The sequence below is a fragment of the Macaca mulatta genome, chromosome 4, assembly GCF_049350105.2.
Source record: "Macaca mulatta isolate MMU2019108-1 chromosome 4, T2T-MMU8v2.0, whole genome shotgun sequence".
Classification (NCBI taxonomy): domain Eukaryota; kingdom Metazoa; phylum Chordata; class Mammalia; order Primates; family Cercopithecidae; genus Macaca; species Macaca mulatta.
Window position 1 is genome coordinate 121183347 of NC_133409.1, and position 24462 is coordinate 121207808.

The 24462-nt window shown below is 35.3% G+C and overlaps 1 protein-coding gene across 2 annotated transcripts in view; it reads left to right on the plus strand.

The window, feature by feature from the left end:
* EYS (EGF-like photoreceptor maintenance factor) overlaps positions 1–24462 on the plus strand; it is a 1786799-nt gene that overhangs the window by 1198657 nt on the left and 563680 nt on the right. For both annotated transcript variants that reach the window (XM_078001263.1, XM_078001264.1), the window contains exon 27: positions 2817–2929. In XM_078001263.1, the coding sequence (XP_077857389.1) occupies positions 2817–2929 (113 nt within the window). The remainder of the gene's footprint in view (positions 1–2816; positions 2930–24462) is intronic.

Consider the following 24462-nt stretch of genomic DNA (forward strand, 5'->3'; position numbering starts at 1 on the left):
GCCTCCCAAGTAGCTGGGACTACAGGTGTGCACCACCATGACCAGCTAAGTTCTACATTTTTAGTTGAGACAGGGTTTCACCATGTTGGCCAGGATGGTCTTGATCTCTTGACCTCGTGATCCAAGAACCTCGACCTCCCAAAGTGCTGGCATTACAGGCATGAGCTACTGTGCCTGGCTGAGTTTTGTTTTTTTTTGTTTTTTTTTTTTTAAACATGATTATTGGCCACATGTCTGTCTTCTTTTGAAAAGTGTCTGTTCCTGTCCTTTGCTCACATTTTACAAGGTTGTTTGTGTATTTAAAGTGAAAAAACGTGGGAATTTATTTGCAAGCTAAATAACTATTCCTAACAGTACTGCAAAAAGATAATGTGTAATAGAACTAGAGAGTGGTCAGTCTATTAAAACATAAGAAATGAAGAAATTTTGAATTTACTCAAATGTAAAGGCTAATGGCTGGGAAATTTTCTCTTGTCATTTTTCAAAGCCCAAGGTGAATAAATTAATATGCATTTGAAATTCATAATATGTGAATGAAATTGAATTATAGAATTCTGAGAAGTATCTCAATAGAGTTATCATAGAATCATTTCTTTTTAGAACATTTTTCATAGCTCTCTAGTGTGTTTATATTAAACATTATCACTTTCTCCTTTTTTTATCCCTATGAATAATAAGGATCTTAACAGAGAAAAATATGTACTGCAGTGTAAACATACTTTTATGCCATTGCTGAACTATGTCAGATTTAAATTTGAATATTCACTATTATAATCAAAAGCATTTTTATAAGACCATTTTATGTTTTAATAGTAAACTATAATATTTCAGGAGACATAGACATAAACTTTATTTTTAAATTTAAAAAACTAAGTTAATGTATAAGTGCAATAAAAATAAGAATTAAATCTAAAACTTAAAGATTAATAAAGCTCAAAGAAACTTTAACAATGGCAAATCAGTACTTTCCCAACTGCAGCACATAAAAGCCAAATGTTTCTATTAAATAGTTTCTTTGGAATCTACTTGACTTGTTTGTAAATTTACTGTGTGAAATATTGTTTTATTTTCTAGTTCGTTTTTGACATTTTTTTCTAGTCGTTTTTTCTAGTTTTTGACATTTTTTTCTAGTCGTTTTTGACATTTGACAGAGTATTACTAGGTGAGAGTCTTTACAGTACATTTGAGCCTATAACAAACTTTCAAAGGTTCTGAACTGTGATTTAAAAAGTGAAATACATTAATCCTGAAATTTCTAAACAAGACAAAGGCCTTATTCTATTAATTACTTATAATATATTCAATAAGATACAAAGTCTTGAGATGCATATAATGTAAAATTTTAATTCAAAAATTAAGAAAACTAATATATTTTTCAGTGTGTATGTTTAGTGGTTTCTCTGGTCATAATTTGGTTCACCTAAGCTTGACATTTTCAGTAATATTAAGAGCTTATCAGAGGACAGAACCTGAATGAATGCTCATTTCTAACTATTAAATTCTGAGCTGTACTCACTTTTACTTTCTCTTTTTCTCATAAATATACCTTTAGATACAAATGTAATTACTAGTATAATATTGTATGCTCATAATGATTAGGTTATTTTTGTTCACCAAATTGAATGTTCTTCAATGTACTTCTCTTCTTGTTCTTGGACCCTTAACATCTTTTTATCATTTTTCCCCAACTTATTCCTAAGGAGGACAGACTGCAGAACACAAAAGGCATGTAAAAAATATCACAAGTCTTTATAGGTTACTTTGTTAGCTTTGATCCCTAGAAGAGTAATGCTTCTTAATGTTTTGATATGTGCAGATAGGGCAAGGTAATTGATGTCTGAGAGAAGAAATTGCAAGAAACAGGCCAAAGATGGAAAAATGTAGCGCCTTGATGGGAAGGATGAGTGTATTAGCTTTTCTTGTATTTTTTCATTGATAATTTTACTGTAACTATGTATGTTTTTCTTTAAGTATTAGTGACTATGTAATCTGTACAGTACTAAGATATATAGGCATGAGTACCTTGACAAATAAGGTGACATTCCTTCCTACTAATTTTTAAAATAAATGTGATTGTATATATTTAAGGTATGGGCCGCATGATGTTATGAGATACATATGGGTAATAAAATAATAACTCTAGTGAAGCAAATTAACGTCCATTATCACACAGTTACCCATTTTTCATGTGTGTGTAGCAAGAGCAGCTAAAATCTATTCATTCACCAAAAGTCCCAAATACAATGCAGTATTTTTAACTATAGTCCTCATGTTATACATTAGGTCTGTAGATTTGTTTATCTAAATATCTGATGCTTTTTATTTCTTGATCTAAATCTGCACATTTTCTCCCCACCCACAGCCTCCGATCTTGGCTTTATAACCACAGTTTTATTCTCTATTTCTGTGTGTTTGAGTTCATTTTTTAGAGTCTACCTATAAGTGAGATAATTACATTTGTTTGTGTCTAACTTATTTCACTTAGCATAATATCTTTCAGTTTCATCCAGGTTGTAACAAATGGCAGGATTTCCGTCTTTTATAAGGTTGAATAACATTGTGTTTGTGTGTACACAAACATAATTTCTTTATAATTTTGCCCATGTTCATTGCAGCATTATTCATAATAGCCGAGATATGGAAAAATCTTATTACTTTTTGGATTGATATTTATGAAATATTTGAATTACTGTACTATAAATATGTTGAATAAATCAAATCAGCCTCCAAATCCAATTGCAACCCTGACCGGTTTGAAGCAAGAATAATATATTCAAGAAAATCATATAAATTCTCTCTATTCCTCTCTCTCTCAGATGCCTGTACCAGTCAAGAATTTTACTGGCTGCATAGAAGTTATAGAAATAAATAACTGGAGATCTTTCATTCCATCCAAGGCAGTGAGAAACTATCACATTAACAATTGCAGGTAAAATAGCAGTAGTTATTTTTCAAATAATCTGTTCAAATACCATACCTAAAGGTATCATTTCCAATTGAAATAATCTAATCCAGGCTGAAGTATATTTCATTCGTTTTGTTTTTGCTTCACATTCCTACATTCTACTTCACTGTCTTACAGATTGAATTTTTAAGCTATATCCCAATTAAGATGGACCATTACTTTAAAGGGTATCTGTTTTGTGCTATATAAAATATACCATCCAACGAATAATCAGTCACAATCAGAAAACATCCTTTATCATAGTTTAAAAATGAAGCATGTTGACAAGCATGCCTGTGTTATATTGTGTGGAGTGCTAAAATACATCCTTTCTCCAAATTATCACTCCTCTTAAAAAATTGTCTTGTTCTTCAGTTTCCATTATTGGAGATGCATTTCTTTCAGACTCTGCTTCTGGCTACTGAAATCTCCAAACACGGCTTTTAATTGGGTGAACTAAAGAGATAGCACGAAGAAAATATTAGCCATTCATGCATTGGTAAGAAGTAGTTAAAATTTTGTTTCTTCCCTGATATTATTGAGAGGGAACTCAGACAATTAAAATGACCCTTTATAAAAGGGGTTATTTTGGGAGTATTATGGTAAATTGGAAAAGGAGATGTAAGATATCATGGTGAGGCAGGTTATTTGATCATAGGACAGCATAAAAGCTCACATCTTAATCAGTGTAAGGTCGTTCCTCATGGAAGCCCAGAGAAGCTCTAGCCATCTGGATTTTTGAACACTCTTTTCCTTTAGAAGCCGTGTGGGATGATTTGAGCCTCGCAGTTTTGTTTCGCATTTCCCTAATTATTAATGTTATTCAGCATCTTTTCATGTGTATATTGGATATTTGTGTATCTTCTCTTGAGATTTTCATATATATATTGGATATTTGTATACCTTCTCTTGAGACATTTCTATTTGATTTTTTGCCCATTTTTGAATTGGATTGTTTCTTTGTTTAGTCTTAGGAGTTATCTATATAATCTGATTATTAATCTCTTATCAGATATATGATTTTGCAAATCTTTTCTTCCATTCTGAGTTGTCTTTTTACTCTGTTAACAATATCTTTTGATGCACAATTTTTTTTAGTAATGTCTGTTTTTTCTTTTATTGCCCATGCATTTGGTGTCATATCGATATCTAAGAAATAACTGCCAAATTCTATGTTGTGAGCCTTTTTGCCTATGTTTTCTACTGAAAGCTTTAAATTTTAGCTTTTTAATCCATTTTTAGTTAATTATTGTATATGGTGTTAGGTAAGGGTCTAACTATTTGGGTCATTCTGTTGTATGTGGATATCCAATTTCTTCAACACCCTATGTTCACAAGCATTTCTACACACTAGGCATGAGCAATCTGAAAAAGTAATTACAAAATCTATTTTATTTACAATATCATCAACTAAGTTCAGTTGAGTCTTCTTTTTATTTTACTTAATACATCTAACTAAAGATTTGTCAATGTTGTTGAATTTTTCAAACAACCAACTTTGTTTTCATCAATGTCCTCTCTAATTTGGGTTTAGATTGTTCTTTCTTCTTTTTTTAGCTTATTAAGTTGTAGTTAACTTATTGAATTTGAGATTTCTTATTTTTTAACATAAGCATTTATGGCTATGAATTTCCCCCTCAGCACTGCTTTCACTGCATCTCGTACATTTTGGTGTGTGTTGTATTTTCATTTTTATTTGTCTCTAAGTATTTTTCTACTTTCCATTATAATTTATTCCTTGATCCTTTGGTTGTTAAAAAGAGTGTTTAGTTTCCACAGATTTATAAATTTTCTGGTTTTAGTTCTGTTATTGATTTTCAACTTTAACCATTGTGATCAGAAAAGATAATTTATATGACATACGTCCTTCCTCTATTGAGATTTAATTTGTGGCCTAACATATAGTCTATCCTGGAAAATGTCCCACATGCTTTTAAGAATGTGCATGCAATTGTTGTTGCATAGTATGTTCTGTTTATGTCTGTTAGATCTAGTTGGTTTATTGTATTAAGTCCTCTGTTTCCTTAATTATCTTTTACATGGTGACCCTATTAATTATTGAGAGTAGCCATTGAATTCTCCACTATTATTGTAGAATTGTCTATTTCTCCCTTAAATTCTGTCTTTTTAGCTTCATATCTTTTGATAATCTGTAATCAGTTTCATAAGTGTTTATACACTGGGTCTGTCCTACAGACGCTGACCCAGTGACAGATGAAAGACGTACACAGACACAGATATTTTGCTTGTTAGTTTGGCTAAAGGGCTCTACTGCCAGAGTCTGCAGCATCGGCCTCAATAAGCTAGTGAAGTTTGCATTTATTTAGTACAGATTAAATGACAAAGGTCTCAAGTAAATGCCACTAGAGGGTAATTAATTTTGCTGAACCCCTGAGTAGAGAGCAATCATGCACCCTTGATGATCAAAGGTTGGTCTTAGGACCACATGAGTAAACAAGCCATTTAGATAAACTCCCTCATTTGTATGTACTTTAAGCTATTAACTCAAGGTAAGAGGATTAGTCTGCCTTCAGCCATAACCCTATCCTGAGGCTTTTGCAAAACCTACCAACCTTCCAAGAAGGTTTGCGTCTATTTTACAATTTTTCCCACCACCCTGACTGAACTCTTATATTTCCCCCTTTTCTGTTATTTTGCATCAGGCTTTGTTGATTGAAGAGTACAGATGTGTGCAGCAACAGGTCAGGCATGCTGGACGCTGCTCGTATTCCGGCTTTGAATCCTAGAATTAGTAAATAACATAAGACAAACATGAGTGTAATTAGCAACATTCTTTTCCAATCCCTATGGAATTTAGTTCCATGTGTACTGTTACTAAGGAACCCCACTGGGTGTGTGATAATCTCTCTTAGCCAAGCAGTCACACTGTTAGAAGCTGGGAAGTGGGTGTTTGAGTGTAGCAGGTACCACATTCAGGCAGAGTGAGAGAACTTAAAAAAGGTTAATAAAGCATAGCAAGGAACACATTATCTGGAGTGAATGATGTGTGTGTCTGGAGCAGGATTTGTTCAGCCTCTTGAGTTGTCTTTTTCAGCATCCCCCAGGTAATGTCTGGGGCTGCGGGTCCTATAGGATCCTTTTCTTCATTTCTGGTACCAGGTTGGGTCTAGTCATGGTATAGTTTGATGTGTCATGCTGGAATCCAAAGAGGACCTGAGGGGGTGTGAACACAATCATATCCTCTTCCCCATGTTAGTAGTTAATTTGTACCACACCATTCATTACTGTTTACATCTTTCCATAAAATTGCAGGGTTTATGTCTTGAGAGGTTTTAGCAAAGTGCTTTTCCACAGCTGATTGAAATTTATCTAAATTTTAAAAATTAAGGGTAAATAAGGCTTGTGCTAGTAGTGTTGCAGGGTCCTTACTCATACTCCCCCTTTTTTTGAGCATATTTTTAAGGGTGGAGTGGGCACGTTCTATTATGGCCTGTCATTGGCGGTTATATGAGATGCTTGTGGAATGTTGGGTATTCCATGTGTGACAAAATTGTTGAAATTGTGAGCTGGCATAAGTGGACCATTATCAGTTTTAATTTTGTGGGTTGCCCCATAAATGCAAAAGTTAAATGAAGATGTTTAGTGACATATTGGGTGGACTCTCCAGGAAGAGCATGTACACTAATTAGATGAGTGTTGTTATCAATGGACACATGTACATATCTTAAGTTTTCCAAATTTAGGGATGTAACATCTGTTTGCCATAACTGCCATAGTCCTAGAGGACTAGAACCCTCTAGGGTTAACACGTGTTGAAAGAGGGGATATGCCTGTGAGCTGGCAATCTGGGCATTGCAGAATAATTTGTTTAGCTAGTCTCTGGGTAGGTTGAAATTGCTTAGTTAAGTTTCTCCAGTTTTGGTGGAAGAACTGATGTGATTGGGTGTCTTAGTCAAGCAGTGATGTCATAACCTGAAGGTCTGCTTGATCATTGCCATAAGCCAATGGGCCAGGCGGTGAGCTGTGGGCTCGAATGTGTGTAATAAAAATAAGATGTGTATGTTGATTTAACAATTGCTGAAGTCAAAAAGTGCACACAGGGTGGGCTTTTGAGTGGACTTAATTATGGCTGTCTCAAGGTTCTGCAGTAAATAAACAGAGTAAGCAGAGTCACTAACATTATTGATGGGTTGAGCGGAAAATGCCTCCAAAGCCAATATTGAGGTCCCAACCTCAGCTTTTTGAGTGCTAGTAAACCCAGAACGAGGAGGAAATTATGTAGTCTCCACCAAATGGCCATTTTTCCATGTTTACCAGAACCATCAGTAAATAGTGTTAAAGCGTTAGGTACAGGGGAGTGAACTATTTTTGCAGGTAACATCACAGAAGTACGAGATAAGAACTTAAGGAGTTTATCAACAGGAAGGGCATGGTCTACATGGCCTGTATAATCAGAGAGGGCTATTTGCAAATTGATAGATAATGGCAATACTGCTTCAAATTGCTTTCTACTTAAAGAAATCCTGATGATATCAGGATCATAACCTAGCAATTGATTGCATTGTCTGCAACCTGAATTTACGAATTTACTGATTATAGGGAAAGAGTGTTTTAGTCCCAGTATGTGAGCAAAAAACCCATTCTAGAAAGCATAGTACTGGGGCCATCTGTCCTATTAACCCTGTAGGGGAGTGTTTAGTGGGAAAAATAAACAATTGAATTGAATAGCCTGGGTCTATGTAATCTAGTTGCCTGTGAGAAATGGCTTGTTCTGTTTCCTTGATTATCCTTTTTGCCGCAGGAGTTAAATACCTGGGAGAATCCAGGGCTCGGTTGCCCTTTAAGATAGAAAACAGGTATTGAAACTTATCAGTACGTATGTCCAAGGTGGGCTGAAGCCAGTTAATATCACTTAGTAATTTCTGATAATCATTTAAGTAATCATTTGAGGTATGTAAGTTGCTAGTATTTAATTTAACATTTTGAGGTCTTACCAGGGAGTTAGTATGTACCCAAGATACTTCCAACAAGAAGACATCTGTACTTTTTCAGGTGCAATCATTAAATCTCTTAAATATGTATTCCTTATGACAGAGTTACTAGCTTTAAAAGTATTGGCTCCGTTGGGGCTGCTAGTAAAATATCCATAAAATGAATAACCTTGCAATCAGAAAATTCTTTTCTACTAGGGAGCAAAGCTTGATTTACATGAAACTGACACATGGTAGGACTGTTTAGCATCCCTTGAGGAAGCAGTTTTTAATGAAATCAGCAAGCTCGCTTTTCATTATTGATAGCTGGTATTGTAAACACAATTCTTTCTCTGTCCTGTTCTGCTAGTGGAATGGTATAAAAGCAGTCAATAACAATTGTAAGTCAATCTTGAGGAATCACTGCGTGGAGGGAAGGCCATGTTGAAGGGGCCCTGTAAGTTGCAAATTAGCATTAATAGCATATAGATCATGCAAAACCTTCATTTACCAGATTTTTTGGGAATGACAAAAATGGGTGAATTCCGGGGGCTGTGTGATGGTTCTGTATGGCTTGCTTTTAATTGCTCCTCAACTAATTCGTGGGCTCTTTTTAATTTCTCTCCCTTTGGCGGTTACTGTTTTACTTAAATTGGATTTGGAGAGAGTCACGTTAGGAGTAAGGGAGAAATAACAACAGTGGCCATTATCGGAAAGAGGTCTTTTAAATTCTTCAATTTTACTTGTATCTTAGAAGATAATTATAATCTGGGATGTCTCTTATATACAAGAAACACATGAAATTTTGCCATGGGTCACCCGTGGAGCCGGAGGGCAGCAGTGCGAATCCCAGGGAGGCAGCAGTTTTTGCACTTGCCTAGGCGCTGCTTTTTGACTGTGTCGCTTCTGCCCCCTGCTAGCCTGGGGTGTCACAAGCTTCCCTGCCACTGAGCTTTTTCTTCTACCCATTGTCAGCTTGGCCACATGGCTCTGGCCTCTAATGCCTTTTCTTAAATTTTTATAAACATTAAAAGAAATGGGTTTATATACCCAATTGCCTTGTTGATCTTGCATTACTGGGCAGGCTAAGAACTCCCCTTCTAATGCCGCTTGCCTAAGACATGGTACCATGACTGTAGCACATTCCTTTGTCTTTTTTCCAATTTATTAGAGGAGGGGACTCAAGCAAACCTCCATTTCCTCTTTGTTATTTTGGCCTGGTGACAGCACATCTGAGGGACAAGGAGATGGTATGGTAGGTGACAGTTCTTCCTCCTTCCCCTTTTTAGGCTCTTCTGTGTATAATGGGACCAGAGCCAACCTCACCAAAGCTCATAGTATTAGAGATGATACTGGGACCCATTGCCCATGATGTTGTTTCCAATTTCTCCCCACTTGTTCCCAGAGCTCTATGTCTAGCATACCTCCTTCTGAGAACCATGGGTTATGGAATACAATAGTTTGCATTAGTTCCCTTAACAGAGCCTGTGAAACTGAGGCTCCACTAGCTTTAAGCAGCTCTTTCAATACTTTTATATACTGTTTCTGTTGAGCTGATAACTGTTGTCCCATGATGAAACCCTAGCCTGAACATTACCCCGGAACTTGGAAGTCCCAAGCAGGCACCAATGACTTATTGACTCACTGACTGCGCAGTCCTTTTCACCTTCATTTTCGAGGGTTCCGTCGCAATCGCCATTCCATTGCAGCATTCCTCACATGAGGCACCACATGCTGGGGTCTGACCCACAGACCCAGGTTGCACAACGGATGAATAATGTACTCAGACACTGATATTCAGTGAAAGAGAAGGCCAGGGGCCAGGCCGATCACAGAGTTGTGACAGCGGTGCGTGCCCTGACTAGCTGTCTCTACAGGCATTTATTGAGCACAGATTTAAATGACAAAGGCTTTGAGTTAACACAACTGTGGATAATTAATCTGGTCACCCTCACCCGGAGAGATCAGTTCTGCCCACGAATGATCAAAGGTTGGTCTTAGGACCACATGAGTAAACAAGCTATTTAGATAAACTCCCTTACATTCCTTTGTACCTACTTTAAGCTATTAACTCAAGGTAAGAGTATTAGGCTGCCTTCAGTCATAACCCTATCCTTAGGCTTTTGCAAAACCTTCTAGCCTTCCAAGAAGATTTGTGTCTATTTTACAATTTTTCCCACCACCCTGACTGAACTCCTACATTTATATATCTTCTTGCTGTATTGAGTCATTTATTAACATATAATGTCCTTCTTTGGTGTTAACATTTTTTATTTTAAAGTCTATTTTGTCTGATATTAAGCTAGCAACCCCAACTCTCTTTTGGTTACTATTTGCATATAATCTTTTTTTTTCATCCTTTCAGTTTTAATCTATTTAAATTTGTGTTTTTAGATCTAAAGTAAATCTTTGGTATACAGCATATAGTTGAGTCAAGTGTTTTTATCCATTCTGCAGGTTTCTGTTTTTTGATTCAAGAGTACAAACATTTATAATTAAAATAATTGCTAAGAAGGGATTTACTTCTGCTATTTTGTGATTTGTTTTCCTTATTCTTTATAGTTTTTGTCTCTCATTTTTTACATTACTGTCTTTTCATATTTAGTTTATCTTTTATAGTGAAGTATTTAAATTTTTTTTCTAATTTTATTTTGCATACATTCTATAGCTATTTTCTTTGTGGCTACCATGCAATTAACAGCCTAACGTCATTAACACTCTAAGTTGAGTTTACAACAAACAAAACTCTACTCCTTTAACTGCTCTGTTCCCACTCCTTTTGGTTGTTGATGGCACAAAATTACATCTTTATACATTGTGTGGCCCCCCAAAACTAGTAATTTTTGAAATGTGTTAGTCTTTTAAATTATTTAGAAAACAAAATATAAAGTTATAAACCAAAGTTAAACATTAACTTTTAGAATAATTTTAATGCATTAATCTCCTTATTTAGAAAACAATTATTAGAAATTATTATAAAACAAAAAGTACATTATAAGCCATTTAGCTTTGATAATTGCCTATGACTTTACTCTTATTTCTTCATTCGACATACAGTTACTGTCTAGGGTCTTTCATTTCACACTGCAGGATTCCCCTTGAGCATTTCTAACAAGAAAGGTCCAGTGGTAACAAACTTTCTTAGCTTTTGTTTATCTGGGAATGTCTTAATTTCTACCTTTTTTTTTTTTTTTAATTGAGACAGTCTTGCTCTGTCACCAAGGCTGGAGTGCAGTGGCACTATCTTGGCTCACTGCAACCTCTGCCTCCTGGGTTCAAGTGACTCCACTGCCTCAGCATCTTGAGTAGTTGGGATTACAGGCACACACAACACCTGGCTAATTTTTGTATTTTTAGTAGAGATGGTGTTTCACAATGTTGGCCAAGCTAGTCTCAAACTTCTGACCTAAGGTGATACACCTGCCTCGGCCTCCCAAAGTGCTGGAATTACAGGCATGAACCATTGCACTCAGCTCTTCCTAACTTCTGAACGACTCTTTTGTCAAATGTAGAATTCTTGCTTTACAGAGTTGTTTTCTTTCAGCATTTTGAATATTTTAAACTTTTACTTTCTAGCCTACAAAATTATTGATGAGAAATCTAATCTTATTGAGAATCCTCGTATGTGAAAAGTAATTTTCTTTTGCTGCTTTTAAGAGTTTCACTTCATTTTTAGTTTTCAAAAGTCTGATTTTAATATGTATCCATGTAGCTCTGAGTTTGTTTTATATGGAGTTTCTTAAAGACTTCTCAAGTCTTTTATAAACCCTTTCCTGGGCATGGATGGCCATTTTTAAAATTTCCTCATATATGCAGTTATTTTTGAATGTTCTAATCTTTAGTGGTTAGCTTCCAAAAGTGTGAAAACAGACAGACAGTGAGGAGAAAAATAGTTCAAGGTGGTGGGGAGTAACAACAATGCGGGGGAAGTGTGACAATGACCACTATCTATTTCACTGATCAGCTATATTATCAGAAGCAGTAATCAGTGATCAAAGCACAGATGTCTAATATGTGGAGAATAGGATCCTTTCTGTCCACATGGCCCTCACAAGCTGTGTGCAGACTGCACCAGAAACATGCACACACCTGCCTGCCACATGACTAAGAAGTGGGGCGTGGGTGCATGCTACTGTTTTAAGAGCTGAAACTGACCAAAATTAATCACAATTTAATTTAGAAGCCTTCACCTGGAAAGTTTTAAACCTTCAATAGACTTCACTATTTCAAAATAGTTACATCAAAAATATTCTGGGCCAGGCATGGTGACTCACGCCTGTAATCCCAGCACTTTGGGAGGCCCAGGCAGTTGGATCATGAGGTCAGGAGTTCAAGACCAGTCTGGCCAACATGGTGAAACCCCATCTCTACTAAAAATACAAAAATTAGCCTGGCGTGGTTGCACACACCTGTAGTCCCAGCTACTTGGGAGGCTGAAGCAGGAGAATTGTTTGAACCCAAGAGGCAGAGGGTGCAGTGAGCCAAGATCACGCCACTGCACTCCAGCCTGGGCAACAGAGTGAGACTCCATCTCAAAAAATTATATATATATAATTTTTTTTTGAGATGGAGTGCCAGTACAATTGTTGTCTAGGTAGGGAGATAGATTTCTTGTGATTCCTACTCTGCCTTATTAATGACAAATTCATTATGCATTAACATGAATAATATAACATATAGCATGTTTTATGCAAAACAGTTTTACTTTTCCAAAACAAGTAAAAATAATGATAAGAGTGGCACTATATTATGTATCAGCAAACATATTTAATACCTGCCTTAATACAGCTAGATCCTCATAGGTGCTTCTGCATTCAATCTGTCCTATAAGTATTTTGCTGAAGTAGTTAGAGAAATTTTGGCCTCCCAACACATATATATTTTGAAAAGATAAAAGAGTTTTAATAGACTTTTCAAATAATTGAGTACCCCTCTTTGCTATTATGCCAAAATTGATAACTAATAAATTGTTAAAGGTGAGTTGAAAAGTGGAATGTAAAACCCAATCAATGGGCATTTTATATTCAATTAAATTAACATTCATTGCTCTATCTTGTATTTTGAATGGATCTTTTACTCATGCACAATTTTTTGTTGCCAAAATATTGGTCTCTTGAGTTATTCAGCTCTACCAAATGTCAACATATATCTTTGTAAAATATTTAAAAATAATATTTGTTAATATCCCCTACAATCTCACCAGAAAAGATTTTAAGTATTGTATAGCTGTCATTCTGACCATGGTAGATGACTTGCCCACAATTCTGAAATATGATTGAAAGTTCAAATTTTAACATTGGCAACAAATGCTGTTAGCTGTTTTCTTTGGAGTGGCAGCCCTATTTTCTTTTTGAGAAAATGTCTACCCAGTACCCAAGAATGCATAATCATAGCTTAAAATTTAGTTGTTCTTTCATGTAAAACTGTGTTCCACAAAAATTAGCAGCTAGTTGGTCTTACACATCAAAAATGACTCATGTTTCTCCTTGAGGCCATCATCTTACTCCAGTGTACAGCAGAAATACTTTATGCATACCCCCTTTTCATCATACACATTATTAAAAATGTGTAACTTATATTTGAATAAAGTTAATGTTACCACTGTTTCAAGTACAATCATCTTAAATTTTTTAATTAAAGTGATAATACTATATCTAGTACAGTTGGTGCCACTATTTGTATCATACTAAGCCATCAGTAGTTTTATTCACTATTACCTTTGACTATCAGTGCAAATATAAACACAGTGAAAAAGTCTGATAACATTTAAATAACCCCCAAATGACACTATGAGAATTGAAGCTCGCCACTAATTTGTCTGGTGGCTCTGTTTACTTATTACAGCAAGGCTTATCTGGACAGATGGTCCTTAGAAGACTACGTGTGATGCAGCATTTTATTACAGGGAATGTAGTCTTACTTTACCATTTTATATTAATTATATCACTGAGGTTTTGTTATTGAGAAGCTAAAAGTCTTACATACATGAAGGAAGTAAGGTGACTATCACCACAAATTGTAAATCTCTTGCTTGATGCTCAGTGACACATTTTTAAAATTTACCAAAAGATTTAAATTTCTAGAATAGTTTGATCTATTTCCTCACCTCTTCTTTACAATCAGCTTTATGCTGATATAAGAAAATCTAGAAATAGTTATTAACATAGCATTGACAGAGAAATTGATTCACCAATTTGGTATTTTGGTTTTTGTTTATTTGGTGATGGTGATTGTTGTTTGGTTTTATGTTTGCTTGAATCATTTTACCAAGGTTTTTTACAACAGTAAAGTTGATACTAATTGTATCTGTGTATGTGGCAAATATTTTCACCTGTGGATTTTCACCTCATAGCATTTTCTCTATTTTATAGTCACCTACATTTGTTTCACCTGTGTTCTTAATAATTAGGTAGAATATACATCAGTTACAAAAATTTTATTATCACATATTTGTTTATGTCTTATGCCCAAAATATGAAAGATTGATTTTTCTCATTCAGGCAGAGTAGACAGGTTTCAGTGTAGTATGATATAAAGAACAGCTAAATCGGTTATTCTACCTCTAGTTTCTTCCCTGCAGAAGCACTCATGTGTAATCTAATGACTCTCTGAATAGCCTTATTAGAAATAGTAGAAATTTGCAAAGCAGGGAAATGGATGTTTAAAAAGGTAATAAATAAGATGGAATAGTAATACTTATAAGTCAGTGAAAATAATAGGCATCAATATGGATAATTTTTAAAAATACTTTGTAAAAAAAAGTAACTACAAGAAACATACCATTTACATACACTTTTAAAGCTACCTTATATCCAAACACCATCTTGCCCTTTATTACACATTCTCAAATTTTTCCATATAAAGATAACGGCTCTGGACTAAATGTTATGTTATATTACCCTGCCATCCTCTTTTAAATAATTACTGTTCCTGAATGAATGTGTTGTGATAATAGGCACAAGTATTTTAATAGAAGGAAATGATTCAGAAACCAAAGATAGAAAGCACCAGAGATCATTTGCCACTTTTATCCCCCCCCCACATATCATCTGAAAATGTCATTAGTATCACTAAATTGGACATTATTTGCTTTTCAATAGAGAGTAAATTATAAAGCATATAACACGTGTTTATACATTTGTGGTAACTATCTAGAAACCCTACTTTTAAGTAAACATTCATTTTAAATGTTTGTACACATACATGTATTTGGCTCTTCTTTAAATAATAGCAATAAAGTGACCAGTTTTGTGAAATCATAATTTCCCCAAATGATTTGAGCTTTTATTCCATGTGCAAATTCTGTCCTTCCCATTTCATGAGGGAAATTAAGATTAAATGCGTAGTTTTTGGTATGGTCTCTGCTTACATTTTTAAAGTAAAGTGACATTTTGATATCATTAACAGTCTGATTCTAAAGCTTAGAACCAATCATATAGAACTGTAAAGAAGAACAATGACTCTGGAACCATACATTGAACAGTGGTTGTATTACTTATTTCCTATGTGACTTCATGGTTTCTTCATCTATAAATGGTGATGTTGACAATAATACTGACCACAGAGTATTGCATGATTTGATATATATTTTTAACAATCCTCAGAATGGGGCCAAATACATAGCATGTATGTTATAATTTCTAGTTATTGTTATTGTACTTGTTGTTGTTTATCATTTGCTTCTCCTCAACCTAAAAGTCAACAGAGTCCCTTTTCCTGAATTTTTCCGAAAAGCAACTAACACAAAATTTGGTTGGGGAAGGGTCACGAAGAAGAGGTCAGATATTTCAGAAAACAGCACAACAAAACAAAGATGTAAATATATACATATGCTATCCTCAATCTTAGAAATACCTTAACTACTCTTACCTCAAATCTTAAAGATCTGCTCTTGAACTCAGTCCCAGCCCTTCTTCCTTTTTCTAATTTCTGTTCCCTCCCTGTAATCTATCCTCAACTCATTATTCCAGAAACCCTTAACCCCGTGCTCTCTAGAAACTCAATTTATTTTATTTCATTTTGTCATATGAAGAACAATTAACTTTCATAATATTATTTTTTTTAACTTTTGGACCATGCCCCAGGATTAATCTTTTCATAATTAAGTGTTTGAACATAGTATTTTCACAAACTAAAGGCTATTCCCAAAAGTAATTTAAGGTGTTTCTCCTTGTTACACAGATTTAATCACAACACATGGTTAATACGCTGCAACTCCAGAAGGATTGCTTCTTCCACGTTACACAGATGGGAACTAGAGAGCTTGCCTGCTGGTTTTGTGGAAGTGGGTTTGAGTTAAGCTGTGTGTTTCTATGGAGAGGATTTAAAAGTCAGATACACCAAGTTTCAAAGTTCAGCTGTGTTGCTTACTATTGACACAACCTTAGGAAAATTACTTAACCTCTCTGTACTTCAGTTTCCTTTACCAATAAAGTGGAGACAATAATATTGGTAATAACAGGGTTAACATAAGGAAAAAAATGAAATTGTATATAAGCAATGCACTTAGCTCAATGTGTGGACACAGAAGTTATTTCAATTTTGTTAACTGTTATAATCAGCCATCTTCACATATGCTTATTTGACAATATTCCCAATAAATTTACAAGAATAATCTTCTAAGAATAACACTTTTCATAAGAACTCCAAAAGCCCTACCTTAATTTTTTAAAGTATCTATTTTTATTCCAGTAAAAATAAGTGAGAATAATACACTAAAATAAATAAAAGAAATAGATACAAAGACCCTTAAGAATAGAGAACAAATACAAAATTCATAGACTTTTTTATATTATATATTGGATTCATTTCTATTCCCATTTGACTTTTTAATTTTGTATAAGTTTTTAACTGAAATATGGTTTCACTTCCCTGCACTGTAAAAGTTTCCAATGTTCTATTCCTGTCTTTTTCAAATCTTTGTGCATTGTATGCTTTTCTTGACAATTGAAAGCTATCAATATTTATATTTTAAAATCTATTTTAATACTTGGGAAATGAAACATTCAGGGAAATGAAACTATTTTCAGTTTTGCAATAAAATGAATATAGTTAGGTTTTACTTATACAAATATAATCCTATATGATATAATTTGAAATGAATCATTTTCAGATGTAGCTATTTGAGGTTACATATTTTATAACTATAAACAATAGATTAATGACAGCTCTGTTAGACTATTGCATATATTTAAAACTGTGGTGACATTGATAAGAGTCATATCCTCTAGTCCTCTCAGGCATCTATATTTTCAATATCTGCTTTTGGTATTAACAGATGGCAGTCTTTCAAATGCTTATCATGGCCTTCAGAATAAAAGTTAAACTCTCTACTAGGTTTACAACAGAAGAGCTTATATTATATACCCCCTCCATAATGTAAAATTTTCCCATAGAAGTAGTTGCCAGGCAATGATAATGTGCTCAGTCTCCTCCATCCCTCTTGCATATAGGTAGGGCTACAGAGCTAGTCCTCATCAATGGAATGCCAACTAAAGTGTGTGACTTCTGTCTTATCTTTATAAAATGCATTTGCTGCCACTGAGGATGAGGAAGACTTCAAGGACACAGGTTATGATCGAAGCCTCTGAAGTTAAGAAAGCTATTTCTAGAGCCTCCCACAAGAAAAAACATGAAGAAGTTATAATACTAGAAGTAACACAGGCTCATTAAGATATGTTAGTGAAGTAGAAGAACCAACTGCACCAAAGATCAAATCAAAGGTTGCTCCATTTCCTCCAAGCATATTGTTCAGATCACCTCAGGCATCTGTCATTAAGTTGAGAGATAAAGGTATAAGAGGAAAAGAAAAAGAAATAGAGCCAGCTTTAGAATTACGCCAAAGAAAGAACAATATGTATTGTTATTAACATGTATCAGACTAGATACAAATAAATCAGTGCTTCCTAAATTTTGATTTAAGTATAATTTCAAAAAAAAAAAAAAAAAAAAAACAACAAACCCACAAACCTAAGTCAAAAAAAATGCCTGTACCTATAAAATGACACTTAGGACCCAAAAGTTATACTAACATGTAAATTTTTACAGTATGTGAAAGCTCTGCATTCCCCAAGGAGTATATACTACCCAAACACTCTCTTCAGATATGATTGGAGGCCAGGTTCACCTGGGGCCAGGTACAATGGATGAGAAAGTTACTCCCCAAGATAATCTAATAAAAAAGCTTTATAGTATAATGCAGAGTTGCACAGCAATATACTCTCATTATAATATCATTATACTATATTCTCTATTATAATGCTTTGCCTCTCTGCATTATACTATAGTAATGAATAACCACTTTTAATTATTGCTATGCAATCATGTTTCTCCATTTCTATATGGGCGTTTTGTGCAGTTATCCTGCCCCTGCTCCACCTGTTTATATCAAGGATGGTAGAAGAATTGTCTTTTAGTTTGTGGTTCTGCAGACCTAAAAGAGCCACAGCCGAATGGAGAGAACTGGACATCACACAGAAATCACTGACACTTTGCTAGATACAGTGATTGGATGGATGAGATGCCTGCTGTATCTTTTGAGAAGAGGCTGGAGACATTCTGTATGAAAGAAAGGGAAAGTGCGTGGATATTTAGTAGCCAGAGGAGCAGCCTAAAGGACATACATCTAGCTGTCCACCAAAGCAATGTGGAACTTTCACTAACGGCAGCAGTTCAGACAGTGGCAACCTTTTCTAGTCACCTTGCCTCAGAGATCACCAAACTGCAGGCACAAGCTAAATTCAGCCTACCACTTGTCTTTACAAAGCCTGAGAATAAAGATTTTTTTTAAATTTTAAATGGTTAGAAAAATAAGAGTAATATTTTTGAAACTTGAAAATTATACGAAATTTAAATTTCAGCATCTAAAAATAAAGTTCTACTGGAACATACTCACATTGAGTCGTTTACATATTATCTATGGTTACTTTCAGATTGCAACCACAGTTGAGTAGTTGTACCAGAAATGTAGGACCCACAAAGCCTAAAATATTTACTATCTGGCTCTTTATGGAAAAAGTTTGTCAATATCTTGTGTAAGAACATAGAACATAGACCTAGTTCTCACCAATGAAATATGAAGAGAAATAAATTATGCCACTTACGACTCAAACATATGATGCGTGATTCTTTGGACTTTCTCTGTCACTTAATCTTTCTCCCCTCACCGTCTTGCTGGAGGAAGAGGACTCTAAGGCCCCCCGCCAAGAATAGCATCAAAGGATGGAGGTTTCCTAAGATCCTTCTGTTCTCTCAGTCCCATTGAACATAACCACCAGCATTAGACCACTAAGTGAGTTAAAATGAACAATTAAGTTAGGCTACTAAAATTTGGTGATAGATTTGTTACATCAGTGAAGATTATACAAACTAATGTAGGCTGCTAAAATTTTAACCTACCTAAGGTGTCAGGATATTTCTGTTTAGCCTTGAACACACTTACTTATCTGGTTCCATAGTATTCCTCCAGCTTCCATCTCACTACTGCTCCATACTAACTGTTTTTTTTTCTTCCACTTTATAATATTTTAACTCCTGCTATGCTGTGAACATTAAGATAAAGTCCATGTCATTAAGGAACTCATAGTATATTGGAGGGAGAATACATACACAAATAATTATAATAAAAGAGGGAGTTCCAAATGATACATATACTTCCTTGGTTGCCATAACAATGCCTGTGATTGATGGATAGATATAAGTAAACAGAGGAGAAGTCGTTTAGTACTATATGGCTGAGTAGTGCAAAGTCACCTATGCTGAGCTCATCCTGTCAGAGAGACAACTTCGTTGGCCTTTAATTCCCAAAGAAGTCATTAAGTTACAACAGACACTGTTTGGTAGGGTAGATAGTGCCTTTAAGTCTATCAGATAATTGTTGATTATCATTATCAAGCCTTCTCACTTTTTTCACAGACATTGCCAATTTGACTGCCTACTCACCAGGTATATGTACTTGTCACACCTCAAAGAATTCTGTGCGCTAAGGCACTATATCAGTCAAAATTCAAATTTCTAAGAGTACCATACTATTCGGCCCCAGCAAGAAATGACCTCAGTTTGACTAAGGTTTATTCCTGTAGTATTCATTCATTCATTCATTCATTCACAGTAAATATGTATTGAGCTTTTACTACTACTGATGGTCAGATTATTGTCTAGATACTGAGATATAAAGACAAAACAGTTCCACTCTGCTTGTCATAAAGCATATATTTATGTAGCTATTTTCAGGGAGTGGGTTTTGGAGAGGGAAATTACCCAAACCCAGCACAAAGCAGACATAACAGAATCAGAAACTACCACTATGCCTGTTCTTCCTCCTTTAGAATCTGAAATACCTTTCAAGTATTTGGGAGACGTAAAGCCTTCCCATATGATGAGAACTCCTGTCATAGAGAGAAATTGGTTAATGAATATCATATCCATTAAGTATGCTGGGATATGGGATACAACAAAACAAAGCAAAAGCAAGGGTCACTATTCTAGTGAATATATAAGAGATTTTGTGTTGCCCAAAAGAGACTCACCTTTCTCAGCCTGGGAAAATGTGGGTGTGCTTTATAAAAGAAGGAATACCTGAACTTTGTTCTAAAGTGGGAGCTTGCCAGAATATGAAAGTTGAAAGCATTCTAGATAAGGAGCCAGAGATTTTTTAATATTGCCATGTTTGGTGTTGTGGAAGCATACAAATTAAGGTGGGAAGTCATGATTGATAAGCCTGAAAACATAAGCTCAGAGCAGATAATGAAGGCTTGGTGGGTTAAAGAGCTTGGAACTGCTGAGAATAAAGGTTATGTTAAGATATGCATTTTAGATGAATCACCTGAGTCACTTTATTGTAGATGTGGAACCTAAAAGTGAAGAAATGAGAGTGGAATTAGGAAAACCAGATAGGAGGCTTTTTGAATAATCTAAGAAAAAAATGAGTGCCTGAAGCGAGTCAGGGTTGGCAAAAATAGAGAGGAATGATGCATCTGCTCTTTAGAAGGAAATATGGCTAGATTTAGCGACTATGTTTCTAGCAGATTGAGGAAGAAAAGGAGGCAAGAATGACTCCTAGAATTTTTACTTCAGTTTCAGGGTAAAAGTGGATAACATCAGCAGATATCACCAAAAGAGGAGCACATTTTTATGGTGTTTCAGCCTGTATTCTTTCTGTGCTACTATATACTTTATTTAAAAATGCAATCATGTGGAGCACAAGAGAGAAAAGGAGAATAAAGTGGAGAGGACAGAGAGCTATAGGAGGATGTGTTATCAGGCCAGATTCTGCCTGGTAATAAGCTGGACCAATGATTCAGTCTCACTGGACTCTTGTTGAAGGCCGTATAAATGACTTCCTCTTGTAACAGTTGCTCAAGGCGAAGAAAGAAAAAGAATTTGCTCAGCAGCAGCGAGGACTTGGAAGGAGTGGTCTGAGTCTCTAGAAACTGGTGAAACAAAGAGGATCTTGATTCATGTGTATGATTGGTACATTCCATTTTGGACATGTAGAATTTGAACTCTTGTGGGAATAAGCACCCAGGTAGATATGTCCAACACGCTGATTTATATTAAAGAGTCTGTCACCCAGTATATGATATGAATTAAAAATAGAAGTTTGAGAATATTAAACATAAAGGTAGCAGGAAAAAAACATTAAAGTGAGTAAAAAGACACCCAAGGTGGCCGGGCGCGGTGGCTCAAGCCTGTAATCCCAGCACTTTGGGAGGCCGAGACGGGTGGATCACAAGGTCAGGAGATCGAGACCATCCTGGCTAACCCGGTGAAACCCCGTCTCTACTAAAAAATACAAAAAACTAGCCGGGCGAGGCAGCAGGCGCCTGTAGTCCCAGCTACTCGGGAGGCTGAGGCAGGAGAATGGTGTGAACCCGGGAAGCGGAGCTTGCAGTGAGCTGAGATCCGGCCACTGCACTCCAGCCTGGGCGACAGAGTGAGACTCCGTCTCAAAAAAAAAAAAAAAAAGAAAAAAAAGACACCCAAGGAAAGTGTGCAGAGTGAAAAGAGCAGTGGTCAAATACAAAGACCCAACACCATCTACTTCTTTTTACAGTTGTCAATCCATGAAATGCATGAAAGAACTGGCTCTTTGAAGTGTCAGTTACTGGGTTCCCAAACCCCTTTTGCAAATGAGTTGTATATATCAGTGACAATAGTGTTCTTCACAGGTGTTTCATTTACTTGTAGTATTGTGTAATTCATCTCTCTCACTTAGGAACACATCAGTTCACTCATTCATACAGTCATTCAAAAATTTGTATCAGAGTTCCGCGAAGTGTTTGGGGCTCAAAGTTGAGCTTCTCAGACTTTGTTGTCTTTATAGGGCTACTTCATATCAGCCATGGAGACTCCAAAAGTTCTCTATGAGCAAAGCCGTGATAATATGATCATCTTTCAGGTCTATTGTTAACTAGGAGATGTATTTTGTCAAGATCTGGAGGACAGTGAAGATATATTGCTTCTTTTAAATAAAATAATGTCACCACATGAACTCTAACAACAGAGGGTAGGATTTTGAAGAGCTATGCTCACTGCTGGTGGCCATACCACCTCATTACATCTGAGAAGAACCAGTTCTTCTACGTTGCTTTATTACTGTCATTTGCAAAGGGTAGAACTTTTCAAGGCAATTTGTGTGTTAGATAGTCACTTGCTAGGTATTACGATGAGTCTACTGAGATATGAACTGATTTCATTCACTGCGTTGGTTAGCAAGAATATGCAGTACTCAATCCTTTTCAGTATGCCATATGTATATTTCACACTCATTTTCATATTAAATTTTTATAAAATTTTAGATAAAATCCCAAGCATTAAAAATAGCAGCATTTTAATATTTTATGGAAACTTTATATGTGTGAAAATACAAAATCATAGAACATAAACATAATGACTGTTTTCTGAATTGTATGTGAATTATTTTGTGACTGATGCTGGAAAGCAATTACATACTCTCTTTTTGGCTGTTATTGGAGAGTAGCTAAAGGCAGTGACTTAATTAAGGCAAACAAGAGAGAAAAACATCTGGCTTTTTAAGGTTACCTATAGTTTTAACTTCTAATAAACAGTTGAGCTTTAGAACTAACCTTTGTTATTCTAGTTATTGTAAAAGGAAAATAAAGGTTGGAGTTTTGTTTTTACATTTAAATTATTAACATCTCACCAGGCTTCCAACACTTCTGGATTTGGTACTGAAAAGTTCAATTTTGTTAAGATGATTGTACCAGATGTATTACTATTAAAGTACAGAACATTAAACAAAAGGTATATGCTAAACATATATAAAAGAATTCATTTGCTAAAGATAAACTGATAGTTTGCTTGATTTAATCAAACTCAGGCCTATATAAGTATGAAAATACTAACAATGTCAACTTAGATACATATTAAGTCTTATTCCCTAAAAGAGTAAAGCGATAATATTCAAAAATTTTAAGCTTTTCTTTTACATTTATGTATCTTGAGTCATAGAGCATGTTAAAGGAAATCTACCTTGACAGGGCGATGGACAAGATGATTTAAGTTTCCATTTTCCAATTCAAATGACTCCTATTCATACATAATATCTTTTTCTATTTTGAAGATTCTGCAATATCTGTGCAAAGCAGGGCAGCTAAAAGTGATCTCGTTTTAAGGATATCACTGCCTTTGGCACATTTAAATATTACTACATAAATATTTCTATTAGTTTATCTTTCTGATGTATACTATATTTATATTTAACTCTCAATTGACTCTGTAAGAAACAATTAAAAGTGCAGACAATTGATAGGAAATGAAAACCAGGTACTATTGCATTAATTGTGTCATATTGCCTGTTTGTTAGAGGAATGTGTTAAAATCTTTCAGCATTTGAAGTGTAAACTCCTTCAACTTTATATTGGCCTCAGGATAGGACTCATGTCCTTTGTCAAAGCCTGTAAGTTTCTTCTTGGTCATCCCTCACTACTCCTGGTCTTCATTTAGGGTAGTTGTAGAGGTAGGACATGTGAGATGCTGTTGGGGTTTCCTGGGTATATGACCTATGAATCTGAATTTGAGAAACGAAACTCACGTATGCTTAAAACCCACCATATTGCCAGCACTATGCTAAATACTTTATTTCTTGCTAAAATAACGTATGTGGCATATCCTATTTGTCCATTTTACAGACGAGAAAACTGGACAGAAAAGGTTTAGAAGCTGACATGGTTTGGCTCTGTGTCCCCACCCAAATCTCTTCTTGAATTGTACTCCCATAATTCCCACGTGTTATGGAAAGGACCCAGTGGGAGATAATTTGAATCATGGGGGTGGTTTCCCCCATACTGTTCTCATGGTAGTGAATAAGTCTCATGAGATCTGATGGGTTTATCAGGGTTTCCACTTCTGCATCTTCCTCATTTTCTATTGTCACTACCATGTAATGGTCTTTCACCTTCCATTATGACTGTGAAGCCTCCCCAGCCATGTGGAACTGTAAGTCCAATTAAATATCTTTTTCTTCCCAGTCTTGGGTATGTCTTTATTAGTAGTGTGAAAACGGACTAATATAGTAAATTAGTACTAGTAGAGTGGGGTGCTGCTGAAAAGATACCCAAATGTGGA